We start from the raw sequence: 18,539 nt of genomic DNA, 5'->3' as shown, positions 1-18,539 counted from the left end.
GAAAGAGACAGGGTGCCCTGAGGATAAAAAACATTCTGTCTTAGAAAAAATGTCTAGTCCATTCTTCTGGTAAATGAACTGAACATCCTATACTTTGGGTAAACTCTCCCCTGGTATGTATAGAGAGATAAGCGTCACACTTCTCAGAATCCTACCCTAACTATCAGGTCCTTCTCACTCCACACAATGCACAGAAGCTGCCCTGGTTGGACTGTCGCCTCAAGGCACCAGGAATAAGTGAAAAAAATGGAAGGCCTCCAGTTTTACCCACATCCACACAGTTTCCCGGGGAATCCTCTGGTTGGACACTATACACTTGCAGGCTATATACACTATATACTTTAGTTAGGAATCCTAAATCTTCTGGTCAAGATCTCATAATAAAATCTTTGGATTTTAAGAGTGCTTCTGCAATGATGGAAACAAATTAAATCCACTCCGAATTCACTGCCAACTATTTGAGTTGGTCGAACACTAGAGAAAGATTAGTACAAATGCACGCCCTGTTGGAGAGGCATGATTAATGAATACTGCAGGAGCTAATAGCTGGTTCCCATCATTGCACTACACACAGCAAGTGAAAAAAAATCTTGACTTGCAGAGCCAATCCAACCACCAAAGCTGGAGTGTCCACCTTTCCAACACCCTTGCCAATGTAACAGAGGTCTGGAGGCCAATACAACTGTTAATTCTAAAGCGATACTTTTATGCCTATGTTAAAAACTTGACAACTGATAAACCCGTAGGCTCTGCTCAGAAAGATAGTGAAGGGGTATGATTTGAAGGGGAGTTGTTTTCATCACAGAAAAGTGCATTGGACTGTGGAATCTAACATTCATTCACATGTGGTACTTTTTTAACTTTTGTATTATGATTATAATAATTAAAAAGTCCAAATATTTATGGGGCTTAAGATTTATATATGTGTCTGTGTCTGTGTGTGTACATGTGTGTGTGTGCATGTGTGCATATGTTTGTGCATACAAAGAATATCAGTAGTAGGTAGCATTGCCATTACTACACTCCCCAGACACTAGTCAAGCAGAAAGACAGATTCTCAAATTCAAAGTGGAAGCTTCAAAAGTAGAATAAGTAAGTAAAAGTGAAGCATTTTGATGATATTCCAAGGTAGAAGATCCTTACGTAAAGTAAATATAATGCTTCAAGAGCAACAGCAAAACAAAAATAATTGGTTTTACCAATGTCACCCAACAGATCCACCAATATAAATTTTTATGAAATCTCTTCGGATGAGAATGCTCCTTCTGTCATAAACAGCGTTGAAGATATTGGTCCCAAATTCATCTTCTCCCTCAAGGTTGGTAAGCTTGTCATAAAGATGACAATCCAGGAGGAGAAGGGATGAAATAAAGGCATGTGTAATATAATGAAAAGGAAGTAGCCCAAAATTCCAATGCACCCGTGGCTGCCAATCTTGAGTGTGCAGCAACAACAGGAAAGCATGTTACAGCACACATAGCTAAGCTTCATCCCCAAGCTGCTGACTCAGAAGGTCTGCAGTGAGCTTGGCAGTGTGCTCCTCCGACAAGCCCACAGGCAATGCTGCAGATGCCGCTGGTGTGGGTGTCACACTTTGAGAACATTGTGGTAGATGACAGATAAGCAGAAAGACTCGTGTTTAGGTGTGTGTCCTCGGTAAAGAAGAAATAATATATTTTCAAAGCAAATATTCAGGATTAACCAGCAAGGCGTCGCTAGAATGGCATTGCTGTGGGTGAGTGTCCGTTACACTACTTTATGCTTGGAGACCAGTCCTGTTTGAAAAGCTCATCATTTGTGGTACAAACAGGGCTTTTGGGCAGTAATGCTAAGTAGTATCTAAAACGCTCTGATCCAATTCAGTGCAATATAACTGTAAATATCTACGAATAAGTAGCTACTATTCTAAAGGTTGGCATCAGTTATATAGAGAAATTCAAAGAAAGACACCTCTAATCCCGAACGTGGGAAGCTGAGGTGAGAATGCTGTCAGTTTAAGGCCAATCTGGGCCCCAGAGTATGACTGAGGAAGAGAGAGAGAGAGAGAGAGAGAGAGAGAGAGAGAGAGAGAGAGAGAGAGAGAGAGAGAGAGAGAGAGAGAGAGAGAGAGAGTTATAAAACAATAGCTAACTTAGAAAAGAATGCCACGGAGACTTTGGAAAGTCAATAGGGAATGCACCTGCGTCCCGGAGCCAAAGCCATTCGGGCTCCACGCATTGCCAATTGTCCATCATGCACACCCCCGCTCTACAGTTTAGTCTTGCGTCTTTAATGACAAGAGAATCTCGATTTGTTATCCAGATTTTGATAGTTTCAGAAAATGAGGATAGTAACCACATGCTTTATTGGAATTTTAAACAATTCATAGTAAACAACAACAACAATATTAAGAGTGCAAGTATCAGCCATTGTAACACATGTTAACTCTAACAACATAGCCCCCATCAGTGAGAACAGATAGCAGGGGAGCACGTGGCCACTGACATTTTGATGATCTTTAATTTTTAGGTAAACTTTATCTTTAACGAGAGTGTTCGTTCCTTGCCCACGCCACGCTGCTACTCTGCATCCCCCTGGTCTAGCATCAGGGTGGTTTTCCTGGCAGCATCTGCTTCACCTGTTATTCTCTACACAGGTAACGACGGGAAGCTCTCCAGTAAGCATGGCCTCAGTCACCATTCACATTCCCCAGTACACCAAGGCGAAGAACCCGCTCCTGTATCTAACTGGAGTGCAAACAGATGAGGTAAGGAGGACACAGCTGGCCACACGGACAGAAACAAGCCATGAATAAAGGGTGGTTGTGTCTGCACCTAAAAGCGAAAAGGGAACACTATGCATCCCAGATCCAAACAAAACCAGCATCAGACTTCAGGGTATAAGCAGATCACTGTCCAAAGAAAATGAGCATCCTCGTGGCTGAAATTATTCCAAGTATCCCTGTTCTGTGTAGGAGAGGAGTTGACTTGGTCAGAGCCCTGTTAGTAGAGAGTACTGGGAAGTGAGAGGTTCCATCTACTGTGGGCAGACAGTAGGTCTAGAGATCTGCTGGTCCTCAAGCAGCTGGCTGGGGACTTTCACCCAGTAGGACTCAGCCCTGGCTATTCACTTTAGTCCCCAGTTACCTTTTAAGGAGAAACATCAAGGCAGTGAAATCAGAATCTGAAGATAAGGCTAGAACGCTGGCATTTCCCTTTGAAAGCTGCAGACCCATGTTCTTCTATGCTGCCTGGCCCAAGAGGTGGTGCCTGCCATAACCAAACGTCTTGACAACGGCTCTCCTATAGTTGAGCACTTAGCTAGTCTTACAGTAATATTTCTGTAATATACATAGCAGATTTCAAGAAATTAAACTCCTAAAATATTCCATAGGAAAAGCCTTGAACTGAATCACTTACAGTGTATTTGTTTTACTATGTTCTTTAAGAGAACAAAAAGAACCATTTTTTAAAATTATTCTTTGTGTCTTTCACATCATGCATCTCCATCCCTTTCATTTCCCCATCCCTTTGTGTCCAGCCTCTGCCCTTGTAATCCCCCGCCCCCCAAAAAAAATTAAGATGAGAAAAGGAAAAACCTCGTCATGGAAGCTGTAGTGGGACAAGGTGGGTCGTGCGTGAACACTTTGTCCACATATCTTTACGTGGAAGCATTCATTGCAGTCACTGGTCTGGTTCAAGGCCTCTGGTTTCTGCTACACTACCAATGCTGGGCCCTCACTGGGACTCCTCTTGGATATCCTGCTGTTGCCCCGTGTCGTGGAGATCCTGCAGCTTTGGATCTGTAGGACCGGCCCCTTGATCTCATGTCATAGCAAGCCACGCGTTGCTACAATAAAATGCCTGAGGTTAGGTTAACTTTACAGATAAAAAGGCTTATTTAACCTCCAGTTCTTGCGAATTGGTGATACGATACCAGCGTCATTTCATCTCTGGTGAGGGTCTCATGATAGCCCGTATAAGAAAGAGAAGGGGTTAATGGAAGTACATTGCCAAGTAGGAAACTAGAGGGGGGCTTCAGTTCTGAACTCCCTCTTTTAGGACATCCTTCTAATTGGCCTGTAGCTGTTCTACTGGAACCCAACTCTTAAAGTCCCCTGTTCTCTCCACACTGCCAACTTGCAGACCACACTTCCAAGGTGTGAACTTTGAGGAACAAACCATACTGAAATCGTGACAGGCTATGGAGAAGCTGGCCTGCCTCATCAGGTCACATCAGCTGACTTAAATGCTTCAGGCTTTACCAGAGCACAAAAGCATTTGGCCACTGAGCCCCTGAGAAAGGAGCCTAGGGCCTCTCCCATATACCACATGATGGCAGGATTTTCTGGCAGGCTGGAAGGAATGGTGTCCACCATTTTGCTTTCCAAGTCTGATATGGTCTTTTTCCTTGTAGGCTGGTGACATCAGCTGTGCAGCAGATATAAATCCGCTAAAGCTAGGACAAGCGTCCTCTCCTGTCACTGTCAAGAGTGAGAACTTCCGGCATACGAAAGAACTGGTGAGGCAAGGTCAATGTTCCTGCTGAACCTGTCTTAAGTAATCTGCTGTTTGCTCCACCTGAAACCCGGTCTCTTGTTTTATGTCAGCAGCGAACACTCTCGAGTGTTCTTTTGCCTTTGGTGTTGAGCATGGATTAGGATAGTTAGGCTGACAATTCACAGCATCAACAGGACATGTGTGATGGGATCTGGAAAAGAAAAGGGAGCTATTGGAGGTGGAGGATGTGGAGGGTTGGGGATAGTGAGTAGGAAAAGAGAGTCAACAGAGGCAATCAGGTTTGAAAACGGTACATGGAGCCCACTTTGTCTGCTAACTTTTAAAAAGGAACTCCATGTGCTTGCTGTCTGTTCCCCAGCTCTGCCCTGTTCTTGGAGGAAGGGATTAGTTTAGCAGCTAGCTTGGCATGGCTCTTGGCACAGACTCAGCCATCAGGCAAGTAAACAAGAAACCGCAAGCAAGCCGTGACACTTCCCCGTCAGTGATATTGAAGTTGTCCTGGCTTTCTTTATATTGTGATGGATGGACTAAACAGAAAAGGCTGAAACAGAACTTTTTTCTATATATATTAATATGTAAATGTATTTGTAAGTTATTACACAAATAAGCCATGTTGTTGTTTTTTGGCCATACATAAGCCGATGTTATAGACTGTGCTTTTGGGTTTTCAGGGTTTTGTTTTGTCTTGTTGTTTGTTGATTTTTAATTCTGTGTGTCTGTGTGTCTGTGTGCATGTGCATGTGTGGGAGAGATAGGAAGAGTGTACAATGTATGTTGGGGGAGCATGGTGTGAGTGTGTGTGGACAATGTGCACATCTGTATGTATAGTACAGCGTGTGTATACCTGTGTATGGCATGGAGTACGTGTGTATACACACATGGTCTTGTGTGTGTATGTGTGTGTCTTGTCTGTCTGTTTCTCTGTGGCTGTATGGTACATGCACAGGAGTATGAGGCCGGAGCACTCCTCGACTGCTCTCATATTACCTTGAGACAAGTCTCTCACTACATTGGAATGGTCACCATTTTGCCAAGGCTATATTGCCAGAGAACTCTCAGGATCCGCTTGTGTCTGCACTGCCTCCCCCAACACTGGGGCTGCAGGCACACACAGCCAGGTCGGGCTTTTCATGTGGATGCTGAGGACTTGAACTCGGGTCCTATTGCTTGCAAGTACTGTGCTACCTCTCTAGGCCTCACAGTTGTTTTGAAAGGGCTTTAATTCTTAAAGCACTTCATAACAAAGGCGTGACTATAGAGGAATTTCCCCATACACCTCCTGTTCTCACATATTCACGGCTTCCTCCACTATTGAAACCCTATGATTACAGTGCTGCCTTTGTCGTGACAGGTCTACACTAACAGATCGCATCACCGATGCCAGAGTTTACATTAGGGCTCACGGTTGGATTTCAAATATTCACACTATGGAGTTGAAAATGTGTAATTGCCTGATCCCATTAATTATGGCAGCACATTGAGTAGCTTAGTACCCTAAAGTACTGTGCTCTGTGTGCACACCTATCTCTTTCCCCAACCCCTGACAACTACGGATTCTCTTACAGACAAGCTCTGATCTAGGAAGTTAATTATTATCCTTAAGTTTAATGGTTAAATTATACGACATGTTGTTTCTGTTCAATAATTTACTTGCCTTAGCACATTGCAGATAACATGAATTAGTTACTGTTTCGTTTTTATGGTCATAAATAGTATATTTGAACAGGTTGTATATAGTCATAATAAATGGAATAAAGAGCAGATTGTGCCTGTTTGTAGTTGGAAATTTTGGGGGCTACCAACCAGCTCCCAAATAAAGACATGGATAACTTTATTATTAATTATGAATGTTCAACCTTAGCTTAGGCTTGTCCCACCAGCTCTTTTAACCTGTTTCTATTCGTCTATGTTTTGCCTCAGGGCTTTTTACCTTTCTTTCATTCTGTATGCCCTACTTTCTTGCTTCCTTTTGTCTGTACAGCTGGCCCCTGGCATCCTCCTGGTGTCTCTTTTTCTTTTGCTCTCGAGCCCAAATTCCTCCTCCTACTTACTCTCCCTGCCCAGAAGTTTAGCCTACACCTCCTCCCTCACTATTGGTTGTTAAGATTTTTATTAGATAAATTGAGTTCTTGAGGCAGGGAAGGTAAAAGAGCAACACATCTTTACATAATTAAACAAATGCAACGCATCATTCCATGGTTAAGCTAATATTCCGCAACATAATATATATGCAGTACATCTTTATATAGTTCACAAATGCAACACATCTTTGCATGCTTGAACAAATATTCTGCAACACCCTTCTTTTTACATATTTCTCTTATCTCTGAGGTTATCAATACAGACAGGAAATGGCTGGGAAAAAGCTATCTCAACTCTCTTTATATTCTGGAACTCATTATCAAAAAGCCCTTGAAGATATAAACTAGTATAAATACTAATAATATATAGCTATAAATATTAATAGACCTAAATACTAATATAAATTAGTATAAATAATAGTAACTATAAATACTAAAAGCCCCTGATAGTGCCTGTTTCCACGTGTCCTGCCTACCACTGCTTTATCTTTTCCTAAAGTTTTAGCATTTGTAACACCTGTTTTCTCTGTCTCTCTCCCCTCCTCATTGACTCTGATCTGAAAGGACTGCAGAACCGTCTCCTGCAGTGACATCACCTGCTGGCTGAAAGACCTTCACATGAAATCGGAGTACTTTATCAATGTGACAACCAGAGTCTGGAACAGGACCTTCGCTGCTGTAAGTCTCAGCTCTACCTACTGGGCCCGTCAAGGGTGAGCAAAGATGCATGTGGCTTCATTGTCAAAAATACTCCTTTTTTTTTTTTTTGATGAAATAGCACCCTGCCAACAGGCAGAAATGCCCAAACAAGCCTGAGCAACTGTACTCAAGGTAGTAAGTTCACACCTCTTTTCAGTGCTCACCCTGTCTGGCTTTGCCTCAGAATCATCTGGAGAACTCATCAAGAGGTCTGCCTTTTAGAAGCTCACACCAGCCCATGGCATCTTTATGAATAGTGCCAAGGATGCCTTTGCTGTCCTTGTCAGAAACAGCGTCTTCTTGGTCTCCTTCATGGTGTGCCCACAGTTCTCTTTTTGTAGTCACACCTGAATCGGGATGTTCATGCCATCTTTCTCCTTGAGTTCCCAGCCAGGTGTGTCATTGATCTAATTATGCAAAGGTGAATCCAGCGTGAGGGTCCATCTCCTTCTATTCATAAACAGGCAGATGCCCTGCTTTCCTGGGTTAGCTTCAGTTTGATGAGTAAACCCAGAAAAGCATACAAGTCTTAGGCTACTTCATGAAAAAGGAAACCCCCCAAACAATAGTCAGTGTTGTTTCCCTACACAGCAGGCCAGAGTCTATCATAGCACTATTTGCACAGGGATTAGATAGCCAGGACATTAGTCTAGCAAGAACAATGGAAATACAGCAAGCCTTAATGTCTTGACCCTGACTGCCAGAATGGCTAGCTATGCCCTTTTCTGATGCTGGCTCTGGGCGCCGACAAACTACCTTCGTCTGGATCTCTCGGGGATCGGTATGGCTCTTCTCTGGATCTCACTGAACTCTGGCCCTTCGATTTTCACCATTTCACAACCAGCATTGACCCCCATTCTCTGAGTTGGAGTTCTGTGTTAGATTAAAGATCACCCTCATACCTTGGCCCTGGAGTCAAAACATAAGCAGTAAGATTGTGTAAAGACATAATATGAAAATAGTGGTGGGAGTTTAGGGAAAGATTACAGAGCCGGGGGAGTGAGAAGACTGAGGGGTTCGGATTTCTTTTGAAAATGCGGTCCTCTTTCATTTGCCTGTTAGCTGTATTGGCTTCACAGCCTCTGGGACAGTTCTAAGTCCTAAAATGTGATGCGTGCTGATGGAGGGGCCACCGTTCTCCCAGCTGCTGAACCTGGTACTCAGTCTTGGGACTCAATCATAGTACTCAATCTTGGGACTCAGTGGGCTCCTGGCTCCTTAGATCTGAAGAACAAACATGTTTGTAACAAACTCTGCCCAGTTGAAAGGAAAACTGACTTCTGCACATCAAAATAATGTCGCTCCAGCTCTGTGAAAAGTCTTTGAGTTTTCTTGAAGCTACAATATTTTTACCATTGGGCTTTATGAAAGTGACTCTCAATCGGCTCAGAGGTAGCCTTTCCTTTGTGGGAGCCAAGTTCTTAAGTAGTGGAGAATTTATCTTTTTTCACAACGGTTACACCCTCCAGAGTTATTGGTTGTCAAGCCCAGCACATCTTTCTCCTCCATATGAGGCCAACTATTTACTCTTGCCTTACTTTCATCCTCTTTAACAGCCAAGTAGACACTCCGGTCTGAGATTCGGGCCTCATTTCCTGCATGGGGCTCACTAGGTGGTGCCTCCTGCTACTCCTTTTTTTGATGCAAGGATGTCAGCCTAACATCTCAAGTGCCTCATCACACACTGATTGCTCGGGCTGCCCAATAGCACTGGCTGCCTTTTGTAAGGAAAGCCTGGGTGGACACTAGCAAGTGTGCTATTCTGCTCCCCTGGGTGTAGTTACTACTGTAGGATGCTGGGCATCTGTTAGAACAGCCAGCTCTGTGGGCGGGTATATGAGCATTTTAAGAACAATGATTTCATCATACAGGCTACACGTGCTATTGCCTATATTCACTGACGGCCACTTTTTGTTTACATTTCTACTATCAGTACTAGAAAAACATAAGAATGTGTGTGTGTGTGTGTGTGTGTGTGTGTGTGTGTGTGTGTGTACCACATGCATGCAGGGGGCTCTTGGAGGTCAGGAAAGGGAATTGGATCTTCTGTAATGGGAGGTATAGGTGGGAACTGAGCTGAAGTCCTCTGTAAGAGCAGTGAGGGCTCTTAACCACTTAGCCTTTTCTACACACACACACACACACACACACACACACACACACCATGTAACTACTCTCAATGCTTCACCTATAACATATGTTTAAAAGATCAGTGTTTAGGGTTAACGTATGATGCAATCTTCCATCTTGAGAGAATTAAGAGTAACCAGAGACTGGGCCAGCAGAAAGGAAACAAATGGCTCACTTTTTGGAAATATATTCTCTCTTGCTGGCTCCTGGATATGGTCTAGCGAATTACTTCATTAAGATGTTCAATCGTATGCCCTAGCAACAATAACAAGGGAGTCCTAATAGCTAGAGCCCATTAAAATGGCTCTAAAATCTGAATGTTAGTTCTCTCACACATAATTATAAGGCCGTAATTATAAGTGTATAGCAAACACTAACATTGATGACATTGGCATCATCATGTTCCCAATGAACAGACTCTTTTTCCATAAACAAATTGATGACACCTAAGCTTACTGTATATCCTTACTTATGGCATCATCATACACATATGTCCTTATACATGCATCCCCAAAACAGTATCATCTCATAGAGACACTTAGATTAGGACATGTAAAATCATTCCTAATGTGATATTACATGTAAGAAGGCTCAAGGTTTCTGCAGTCAGCATGTATCGCCAAGTTCAGGTACACTTTCAGATAGTAATATTTTATACAATAGAAGAAGAAACTCAAATGCTGGTGTCCCCCTCCATTATGAGACTTGTTCAGGTATGGGTAAAAGAGTATTATGTGTAATTTTCTTTCACGTATCAAGTTTCATTAAATTAAAAAAAAAACTCACAGTGACAAGCTTTTCCTTTTAAAAAGGCCTTGTAAGCCTTCTATTTGAATCATTTTCAAATTTGAATAATGTAAGAGGGTGTTTCCAAGGCTCGTGTCTGGGTGCCACCCTGGGCTTTGGTTTAATTTGCAGCAGTTGGCTTCAATAAGTGCACATTTCAAAGGCTGCCCGGCAACTTTGCAGCAGGCTTAGTCCTCACAGCAAGTTCAAGCATGCAAAGGATGAATCTTCGGCACCAGGTTTTCTCCTTGTGACTTTCCGCCAGGAACTAAACAACCTTAAACAGGCCCGCTTTTCTGTGTTTACTGCTGCAAGGGTGAACTGTTTTTATTCTGTGTTCCAGTCGACTTTCCAGACTCTGCAACTGACAGCAGCTGCAGAGATTGATACACACAACCCGCAGCTGTACGTGATTGAGGACAACTCCGTCACGGTGAGTGTGCTGTGTGTCTCCCTGTGACAGGCATTCTACTGTGTAAAGTACAGAACGGCCATTCTCATCTCTGTGCATCCAGAAGACTAGATCAAAACCTGAAGGCCTGGGCTTGGTTAGACTGAGATGTGACCAGGATGGCTGCGACTCAGAAAGTCCAGTGACACACTTGCCTTCTCTTAGTCCGCCCCCCTCCCCCAGGCTGTGAAGTGCTTTCTAGAAGTGACCGATCCACCAAAAAGGTACAAAGGGGCTCTGTCATACTTGGGGCACCATGGTGACAGTTCATGCCTCAAGCAGCAGCATCTCTTCATGTGCTGTGAGAAACCGTTAGGATCTGAGGCATAAGACCTAAGATATACTACCTTACATCATGAATTAGACCGGGAGCATTATAAATGAGTATGTAAATAAGGCATTTATTAAACTTTTTATACAAGTTCTGCTTATAACCAGACACTGTGACATGTCCATTCATGGCCCTACATTCTAAAGAACTACAAATGTAACCCTCGTTTAAAAGGGAGAGGACTACTGAGAATTGTCCCTTCACAGAAGACAAAGGAGCTCTGTTCTTGGGGCTGGCAGAGGCGACTTTCCTTAGCAGTGAGCCTCTGGTTAGCATGTGCCATTTTTAGATACAGCAGGATTTCCATGCCCAGCTAATCTGCTGGCAGAGCCCCGAGCATTTTCCACCCCAAGCTTTTGTCTAAGAGCTGGAAGTCAATTCCCAACTCTGCCCCCGAGGCCAGCTGGATGCTTGGCCTCTGTCCAGCGCTCCAGCTTACACACCGGGTAGAAAGCCAAGGGCCCCATGAACTCTGGGCCTCTCTCAATGCCTGTGTTGAGTTCCCAACACTGCTGTCCCACTCTTGTCCCCGGAAAAATCATTCCACACAATGGAGACTGCTTTTCTCTCTTTGGTTTGGGAACCTCGGTGAAAGCCCACACCCTCTCTGCTGAGGCTGGGCATGGAAACCCAGAAGTGGAGCCAAAGGAAGGAAGTGCAGGCTCCAAACTCGAATCACTGTGAACTTAGTGACGGTGAGAACAGTATAGACTGCTCCCAAAGCCTGCCATAAAGGTGCAGCATTTGGGGGGGGGGTCTGTAAACGCTGCTAAAATCTGTCTTTTGTGAAAGCAGCCCTTGAAGATAGTAACTGAAAATTCAAAGTTTCATTTTCATGAATCCACCAGTTTTCTTGGCTTTTTTCTATGAGCAGTACTAATTAATAGCAGAGACTGGCTTCTACTTGTGTCTGTGAAATTATTCTGTAATCCAAATAATAATCTAGATAACCTTTTCAGGAATACTTGGAACCCAAATAATATGTTGGCACACACCAATATAAAGGCCCACTTCAATGAAGTATTGTGCTCAAGGGTACAGGGTGATCCAAGCATCAGATGGGTGGGCTCTAGACCACAGTCTTGGTACCGCACTACTACACAGCAATGAACTGCATGAATTTATGGTAATTCCATTCAGAACATTTTAGCTTTTCAATACAAATGAGGAGAAACAGACTCACAGAGCTTGGTTTCTGTTTATCCCACCATAAAACGCAGCTTGCCAGGTGGCAGCGGTGGCACATGCCCTTAATTCCAACACTAGGGAAACAGAAGCAGGCCAGTCTCTGAGTTCCGAGCTCGAGGCCAGCCTGGTCAACAGAGCGAGTTCCAGGATGGCCATGGCTACACAGAGAAACCCTGTCTCCAAATACAAAGCAAACACACACACACACAAAAAAAAACAAGAAACAAAAACAAACAAACAAAAAAGACAGCTCTTCTATAGTTTAACATGGTAGCAAGTAAATAAATTATTGTTCCCTTTTGCTCTGTAACTCTAAGAATATTTTTGTGGAGACCCCTTTTATCAACCAAGAAAAAGAATATGAAGTGTCACTGTTCAAGCCCTAAGGATGCCGTTCCACTCCACGCCACAAAGATCACCATAGGACAGGGGCATAAAGCCATGACTATGCCCAAGGACAGTGTCGTCACTGAGGTCAACCTCACCCTGGCAAAACCCCATCTGTTCTGCTTTTCCAGTGTTTTGTATTAAAGTTGAATGAGACTGAAATCGTACTTTAAAAGCTGATACAAAATTATTGAATGAGGGGTTGGATGGTTGGATGAGGCTATGCTTGCCCCGGTTCCTAGGATGCTTTGGTCTCATTTGAAAAGAAAGAAGGAAGGGAAGGGAAGAGGAGGAGTAGGGAGGGAATGGGAGGGGAGGGGAGAGGAGGAAAGAAAAAAGAAAGAAAGAAAGAAGGAAGGAAGGAAGGAAGGAAAGAAAGAAAGAAAGAAAGAAAGAAAGAAAGAAGAAAGAAAGATGTGCACCGAAAACTGGAGTGTCTACTTTAAACAAGGAAAGCACTGATGCCATCTGTTCAGCACAGTCATACGACAGTAACACAGCAGAAGGGAAAAAAAGTGGAAAGGTTGTGCATTGCCTGAGTTTTCAAGTCGTCTCTTCAATCTTGCATGATGCCTGAGGGACGAATGCCATGACAAGTCACAGCCCCCTCCAGAACTGTGGGTCATATTTATAAATTTTTGAACTGTGTTAGGACATATTACTTTTCTGCTAAATGGATAATTCAATTGTGAGCATGTATTCATTCACAGATTCCCCTTATGATAATGAAACCCACCGAGAAAGAGGAAGTACCAACAGGGGTTATAATAGGAAGCATAATTGCTGGAATCCTCTTGCTCTTGGCTCTGGTTGCAGGTTTGTGGAAGGTAAGAAAACTTCACAGCTAAAAGATGGTACTCCCAAAGGCCTTTGTTTTGAATGGCATGGTACCGCTTGCCATTGCGAAAGGAAATGCAAGGTTGTTTGTGCTTTCTTACACAAGACGTTAAAAAACTAACAAGGACTTAGTTTGGTTTTACCCTCCCTACCACCCAGTACCCTGAAAATTTTGTCTCAAATAGATATGACAGATATTCAGTTTCACACAATGAAACTTAAAGTTCCTCGATATATGAATGCTAAGACATTAGTCTGTAGTCTATGCGCCAGTCCCCCCAAATGTCCAGGCAGTCTAGAGCGGATACAGAGAAGTGGGCAACAAAGCATGAGCCAGCCATGGGTGGTGATGTCATTCTTTTCACTGTTGGTATTTTCTGGGCACCGTGTGGTGTAGATACATGTGTTTGTTGACTAATGACCAAATCAAGGTAACTGTGGTCACAGGGCAGTAACCAGCTATTTCGTTACCTTATAGCTTGGCTTCTTCAAAAGACAATATAAAAAAATGAGCCAAAATCCAGATGAGGTGGACGAGACCACAGAACTCAACAGCTAAACTCCCAGCGGACACCACGGCATGGCGGCTGGCAAGATCCCAGCTACGGTTCACTCTGTGACAGTCCAGTTTTAAATAATTTAATAGGCAAACTAGCCTGATCATTTTAGAGTAAACTGCTGGTCAGTTGGGAATGAAGACATTGTGGGTGGAGGTTATGGCTAAAAGAACCAAAGTCATTATATATAGAAAGAAAAAAAGTAATTTTTTAAACTGGCTAGTCCAGTGTTTACATGCTAACGTTTAGTATGTCAAGAAGACAGGATGGGTCTATGCATGACAAGCCTTCAAGAAAATTGTAACATTTTTCAGATGGGGGGTGGGAAAGTGCATGGGGAATGCTCTTTTAATTTTACTAAAAGTAACAAGAGAAGTGAAAAGTGAATAATACATAATGCATATTATATATGTTATATTATTAATATAGCATATAAGTATGTATTACATATATATAACTGTGACATAAATTATATTGTAAATAATTTATATTATATTGGGTGTTTCAACATATATATTACTATAATATATATGAATGTTTGTTGAAAAAAGAGAAAACTAGCATAGATTGTTTTTTTTTTCAATTTATGCTGTTCATCCAAGGTTGCGACAGAGGATACTTTTAAATGATAATATTATTTATAAACTAGTTTTTTTTTTTAAGAAAAAAAGAGTCTTGCTATTGCAGGACAGTAATTTCAGCTACTCAGGAAGCTGAGACAGGAGTCCGAGTCTGGGGTGTCCCTGAGTTGTACAGTGAGTTCAAGGCTATCCTGGACAACTTAAGGAGACCTTGTCTACAAGCAAAAGGTGAAATGATGCCGGGGCTCAGCTTAATCACAGAGTGCTTGCTTAGCAGGATCTTTAAAAAATACATAAAACTTGTTGCTTTCTTTCATGTCCTGACTGCCTCTTCTGAGTACCATCTTTACTATAAACATGCTTGAATAGCCATGAGAAATACAGAATATATATATATATATAAAGTATTTTATATGTATATAATACATATATGTGCACATACATACAATACATTTAATATATATACATATATAGAATACTTGCAGGTAAATATACCAATTACTAAAAAAAAACAAAAACCACCACAAGCATCATGCTGTGGGAGGGTCAGTTTAAAAGCCAAGGCACCCAAATTTACTAACACCCTATACTATAACAAGTTTATAGTATAACTAACTGCCTGCTGGGGCCATCCTGACAAAGGAAAGGGGGAGGGGCATTCCTCTTAGGACTAGCAAGATTTCTCTTTTACTTGATTAGCTAGCTGGAAGGGAACTAGCGGATTTGCTAGAGATGGACAATTTCTTTTGCTAACTGCCTCATCTGCCTCTCCCCTTCCCTGTTGCCCTTAACGACAGAAGGCCCCCGCGGCATGCCTTTCCCCCCAGTAGTTTCCACTCTCCTCTACCAGCCAGCCATAGCTCCCACACCACGAGTCCTAACCTGCCCCCTCACACTACCAGAGTGTGGGGATGAGAGAAAGTCCCCTGCAGTTCACACACCTGTGTGGCTACTCATACACTCCTCAACTTTAGGGAGCTATTTCATTTGCTGCTACACAGTAAGAAGACTATGCCTGGATTGCAGCTGTTGCAGTTATCCAGAAGGTAAACGGAACAGCTCAGGGATTCGCAGGTTGGACGAGCAGCAGACCCTCTAGGCTTGACTCGGGCAGGTAGAACTCTTCAGCCCCGACTCTAGAAACTCTGACTAGCTCGGGCTGATGGAAAACCCAATGGCCTGAATTTTGACAAGAACCCAGGCGTTGTGATGTAAACAGACTGTGCTCCAGGGAGTTGCACACCCTTTTCCACCCGTGGCACCTTATTTCGGAGCCTATACATTCTCCAGAAGAGCTCCCGGAAGACGGGTCCAGGGAACAACAGTAGAAGCCACTGTCACACACTATATGCACAGAGCTTTGGCCCAGTCCTTAACCTCGTGGAACTTCATTGTTCTCATTACGAAAGGGGAAGTCAGGGTTAGGGCTCAGCAGTGACTCAATCTTAAAAGTTAAACATAAGGATTTCCTACTATACAACCTCCAAGAATGGGACCTAGAGAGGTCAGAGGAAAAACAGCTTGCCCGGGTGTGCATGGATGGCCCTGACTGTCCCCATGGCCAGGCCCCTGCGTGGCGGGCCAGAGCCAATTGGACCAGTTATTGGCTTACTTCATCCTTGTCTAAAGCCAAACAGAAGGGAAAAAATATTAGCTGCAAATGTCAGGGAGGCACAGCGAAACCAGCTTGGTACTCTCTTAGTTATGAGATCCAGGGTCCAAGTCTTTTAACAGCTGCGTGGAGGCACTGTGGCATTCTAACCAAATTTTTAGTTTGGAGTGGAGAAACCAGGATGACAGAGAATCCTTCACAAACCGACTACACACACACACACACGCACACGCACATACACACGCACGTTTTCTAGTGCACTTTAGGAGTACTCATAGCACACAGTTCCTGTATTTTACTGCCTCCCTCTCCTTCTATAGGCAGTAAACCAGGGTCATCTACTACTATACACACAGAGCTTGAGACCTTTGACAAGCCTTGGCATAGGTCATCAGCTTTGATTAGCTTTTAAGGGGTAAGGCTGGCTTACGACCACACTTAGTCTCTAAACCATTTCTCACGCTAGCCCAGGGGTTGTGACGTCAGCAATGCTGTTATTCTGGAGCAGGCAGTTTCATGAGGGGAGGAGCTGTCTTGCTCCTCCCAGGGTTTTCAGCAGCATCCTTGGCTTCTACCTACTCAAGGAAAGATTGCATCTTCCCCGCCCCCCCGGGGTCCTGACACCAACACATGTCCCCCCACACCCAGTCTTTACTAAGTGACTCCTGTATCTTTCAAGAAATTTTTAGCAAAGCCGAATGTTCTCAAGAAATTATTGGGGGCAGGTAGGCAGGGTTGGGAAGGAAGTTATGTGGTCCATTCAACCCTATCTTTTGCTTTAATAGTAAGTATAGGACTCAAAAGATGTCAGGTTAAAATTTCCATTTCATAAATGGTGGATCACAAAAAAAATGTGATCTTAAACACTTGAGTTGCCTCCTGCGTGCTCAGCACACAGCTCTATAAAGAGCAGCAAGGTAAAATAGTGCAATAAAGGAACGGGACTCATTTAAAACTATGCAGCACTCATTTTAGCAGCAAACTATGAATGCCTAACTGGTCGGATGTTCTTCTAGCTAGCAGTGTTATCTTTATAAGACAGTGAAACTTGCCTTTAACTGTGAAGAATAAAGAAAACTGAAGCCAATTTATGGTAGTCACACACGTGACTATAATTCTAAATTATAAAGTATAGTGCTATGCTGCATCTATCTTGATACAGGGCTGTAACCTAACATGTAAGAATCTCATTAAGACTTCAATAAAGAGAAGGCGGGATTCTTAGCAGAGCTCCCTCACCCTTCTCTTTACACACACACACACACACACACACACACACACACACACACAATTCTATACACAATCCCCGAGCGCTATGGCCTTTATGTACATTTGGAAAGGTTCCTTTTCATTAACACGAAGGAGTAAACACCCAGAGTTAAAAGATAAACACGGGGGCAACTTTGGGAGTAAAATATTTACTACTTTGAATTTTCAAGTAGAAAGATGTAGTCAATGTGTAAATATATAGATTGTATTGTATGTACTTGGTTTTGGCAAATGAAGCCAAAATGTAAATGTATATATTGCACAAGGAGTAGGTTTGTCTATCTTTAAAGAGGAGAGTATCTCATTCCCTCCACAAAGGATTAGTAGTCTTGCTGAGATGTAATGTTTGCAGGTTTGAACTAAATGTGCTTTGCCATTTTACTCCCCTCCCCAAAGTGAATAAGATGAATGTGCTTGTTTGTACCCCAATTTGGTGAATTTATCTGATTTCTTAGAAACAAATTATAGTAATTGACATAAGAACTTTCCTGATATCAAAGCACGAGATTCGGACAGAAAAGTCTTATTTAATTGTAAATCGTTCTTTTTATAACCTGTTGTTAAATATCATTAAAAATGTTTTGAAAGTAAGCTCCTCTACTTGGGTTTTTATTGCAAAGCTACACATTTCAATGTCTTAGGGAGTCCTTTTACTTCAGAACACATTCAAGATTCCATTTAAGAAGACATAGGCTGTCAGTAGCCTAAATTTGTGGCCTGACAGACAATCAAAGCAACCGACGTGCCGCGATGTGCAAATCACGGTGTCTCACACACACTGAAGAACGGAAGCCGATAGACCGGAGTGCGCAGACTGCCGTCGCTAGGTGCACGGCAGGGAGAATGTGACCGTGCTGCCATCTATGCCGATGCTAAAACATCTGGTACCAGGCCTTCCTTCATGTGGATTCCCACCCCCAAAACGTGTAACTTTCTATAGAAAAATGAGTACATGTGCTTAAAATACAAGCAAGAAAAAAAAAATTTTGTTATTGTTGTTTTAATTTTTTGTTTTATTTTTCTTTACAGAAAGATCCATATTATTTCTTTATTCAAAAATTTTTCGACAGTGTATTTCAACCACACTCTTCCCCCGCACTCAACTCTTCCTAGACTCTCCCACCTCTCTAC

The 18,539-nt window shown here is 42.8% G+C and overlaps 1 protein-coding gene across 2 annotated transcripts in view; it reads left to right on the top strand.

Annotated features, from left to right (window-relative positions):
• Itga2 (integrin subunit alpha 2) overlaps positions 1-17,999 on the top strand; it is a 95,357-nt gene extending 77,358 nt beyond the window's left edge. For both annotated transcript variants that reach the window (XM_050152812.1, XM_050152811.1), the window contains 7 exons: positions 1,216-1,318; positions 2,636-2,746; positions 4,396-4,500; positions 7,145-7,258; positions 10,539-10,628; positions 13,263-13,379; positions 13,868-17,999. In XM_050152812.1, coding sequence (XP_050008769.1) covers positions 1,216-1,318; positions 2,636-2,746; positions 4,396-4,500; positions 7,145-7,258; positions 10,539-10,628; positions 13,263-13,379; positions 13,868-13,948 — 721 coding nt within the window. In that variant the 3' untranslated portion in view covers positions 13,949-17,999. The remainder of the gene's footprint in view (positions 1-1,215; positions 1,319-2,635; positions 2,747-4,395; positions 4,501-7,144; positions 7,259-10,538; positions 10,629-13,262; positions 13,380-13,867) is intronic.
• Positions 18,000-18,539: the final 540 nt, after the last annotated feature.

This window comes from Alexandromys fortis, unplaced genomic scaffold (assembly GCF_014885135.2).
Source record: "Alexandromys fortis isolate MF-2015 unplaced genomic scaffold, M_Fortis_MF-2015_v1.1 scaffold_73, whole genome shotgun sequence".
Taxonomy (NCBI): domain Eukaryota; kingdom Metazoa; phylum Chordata; class Mammalia; order Rodentia; family Cricetidae; genus Alexandromys; species Alexandromys fortis.
This window is presented reverse-complemented; position numbering and strand designations above follow the sequence as displayed.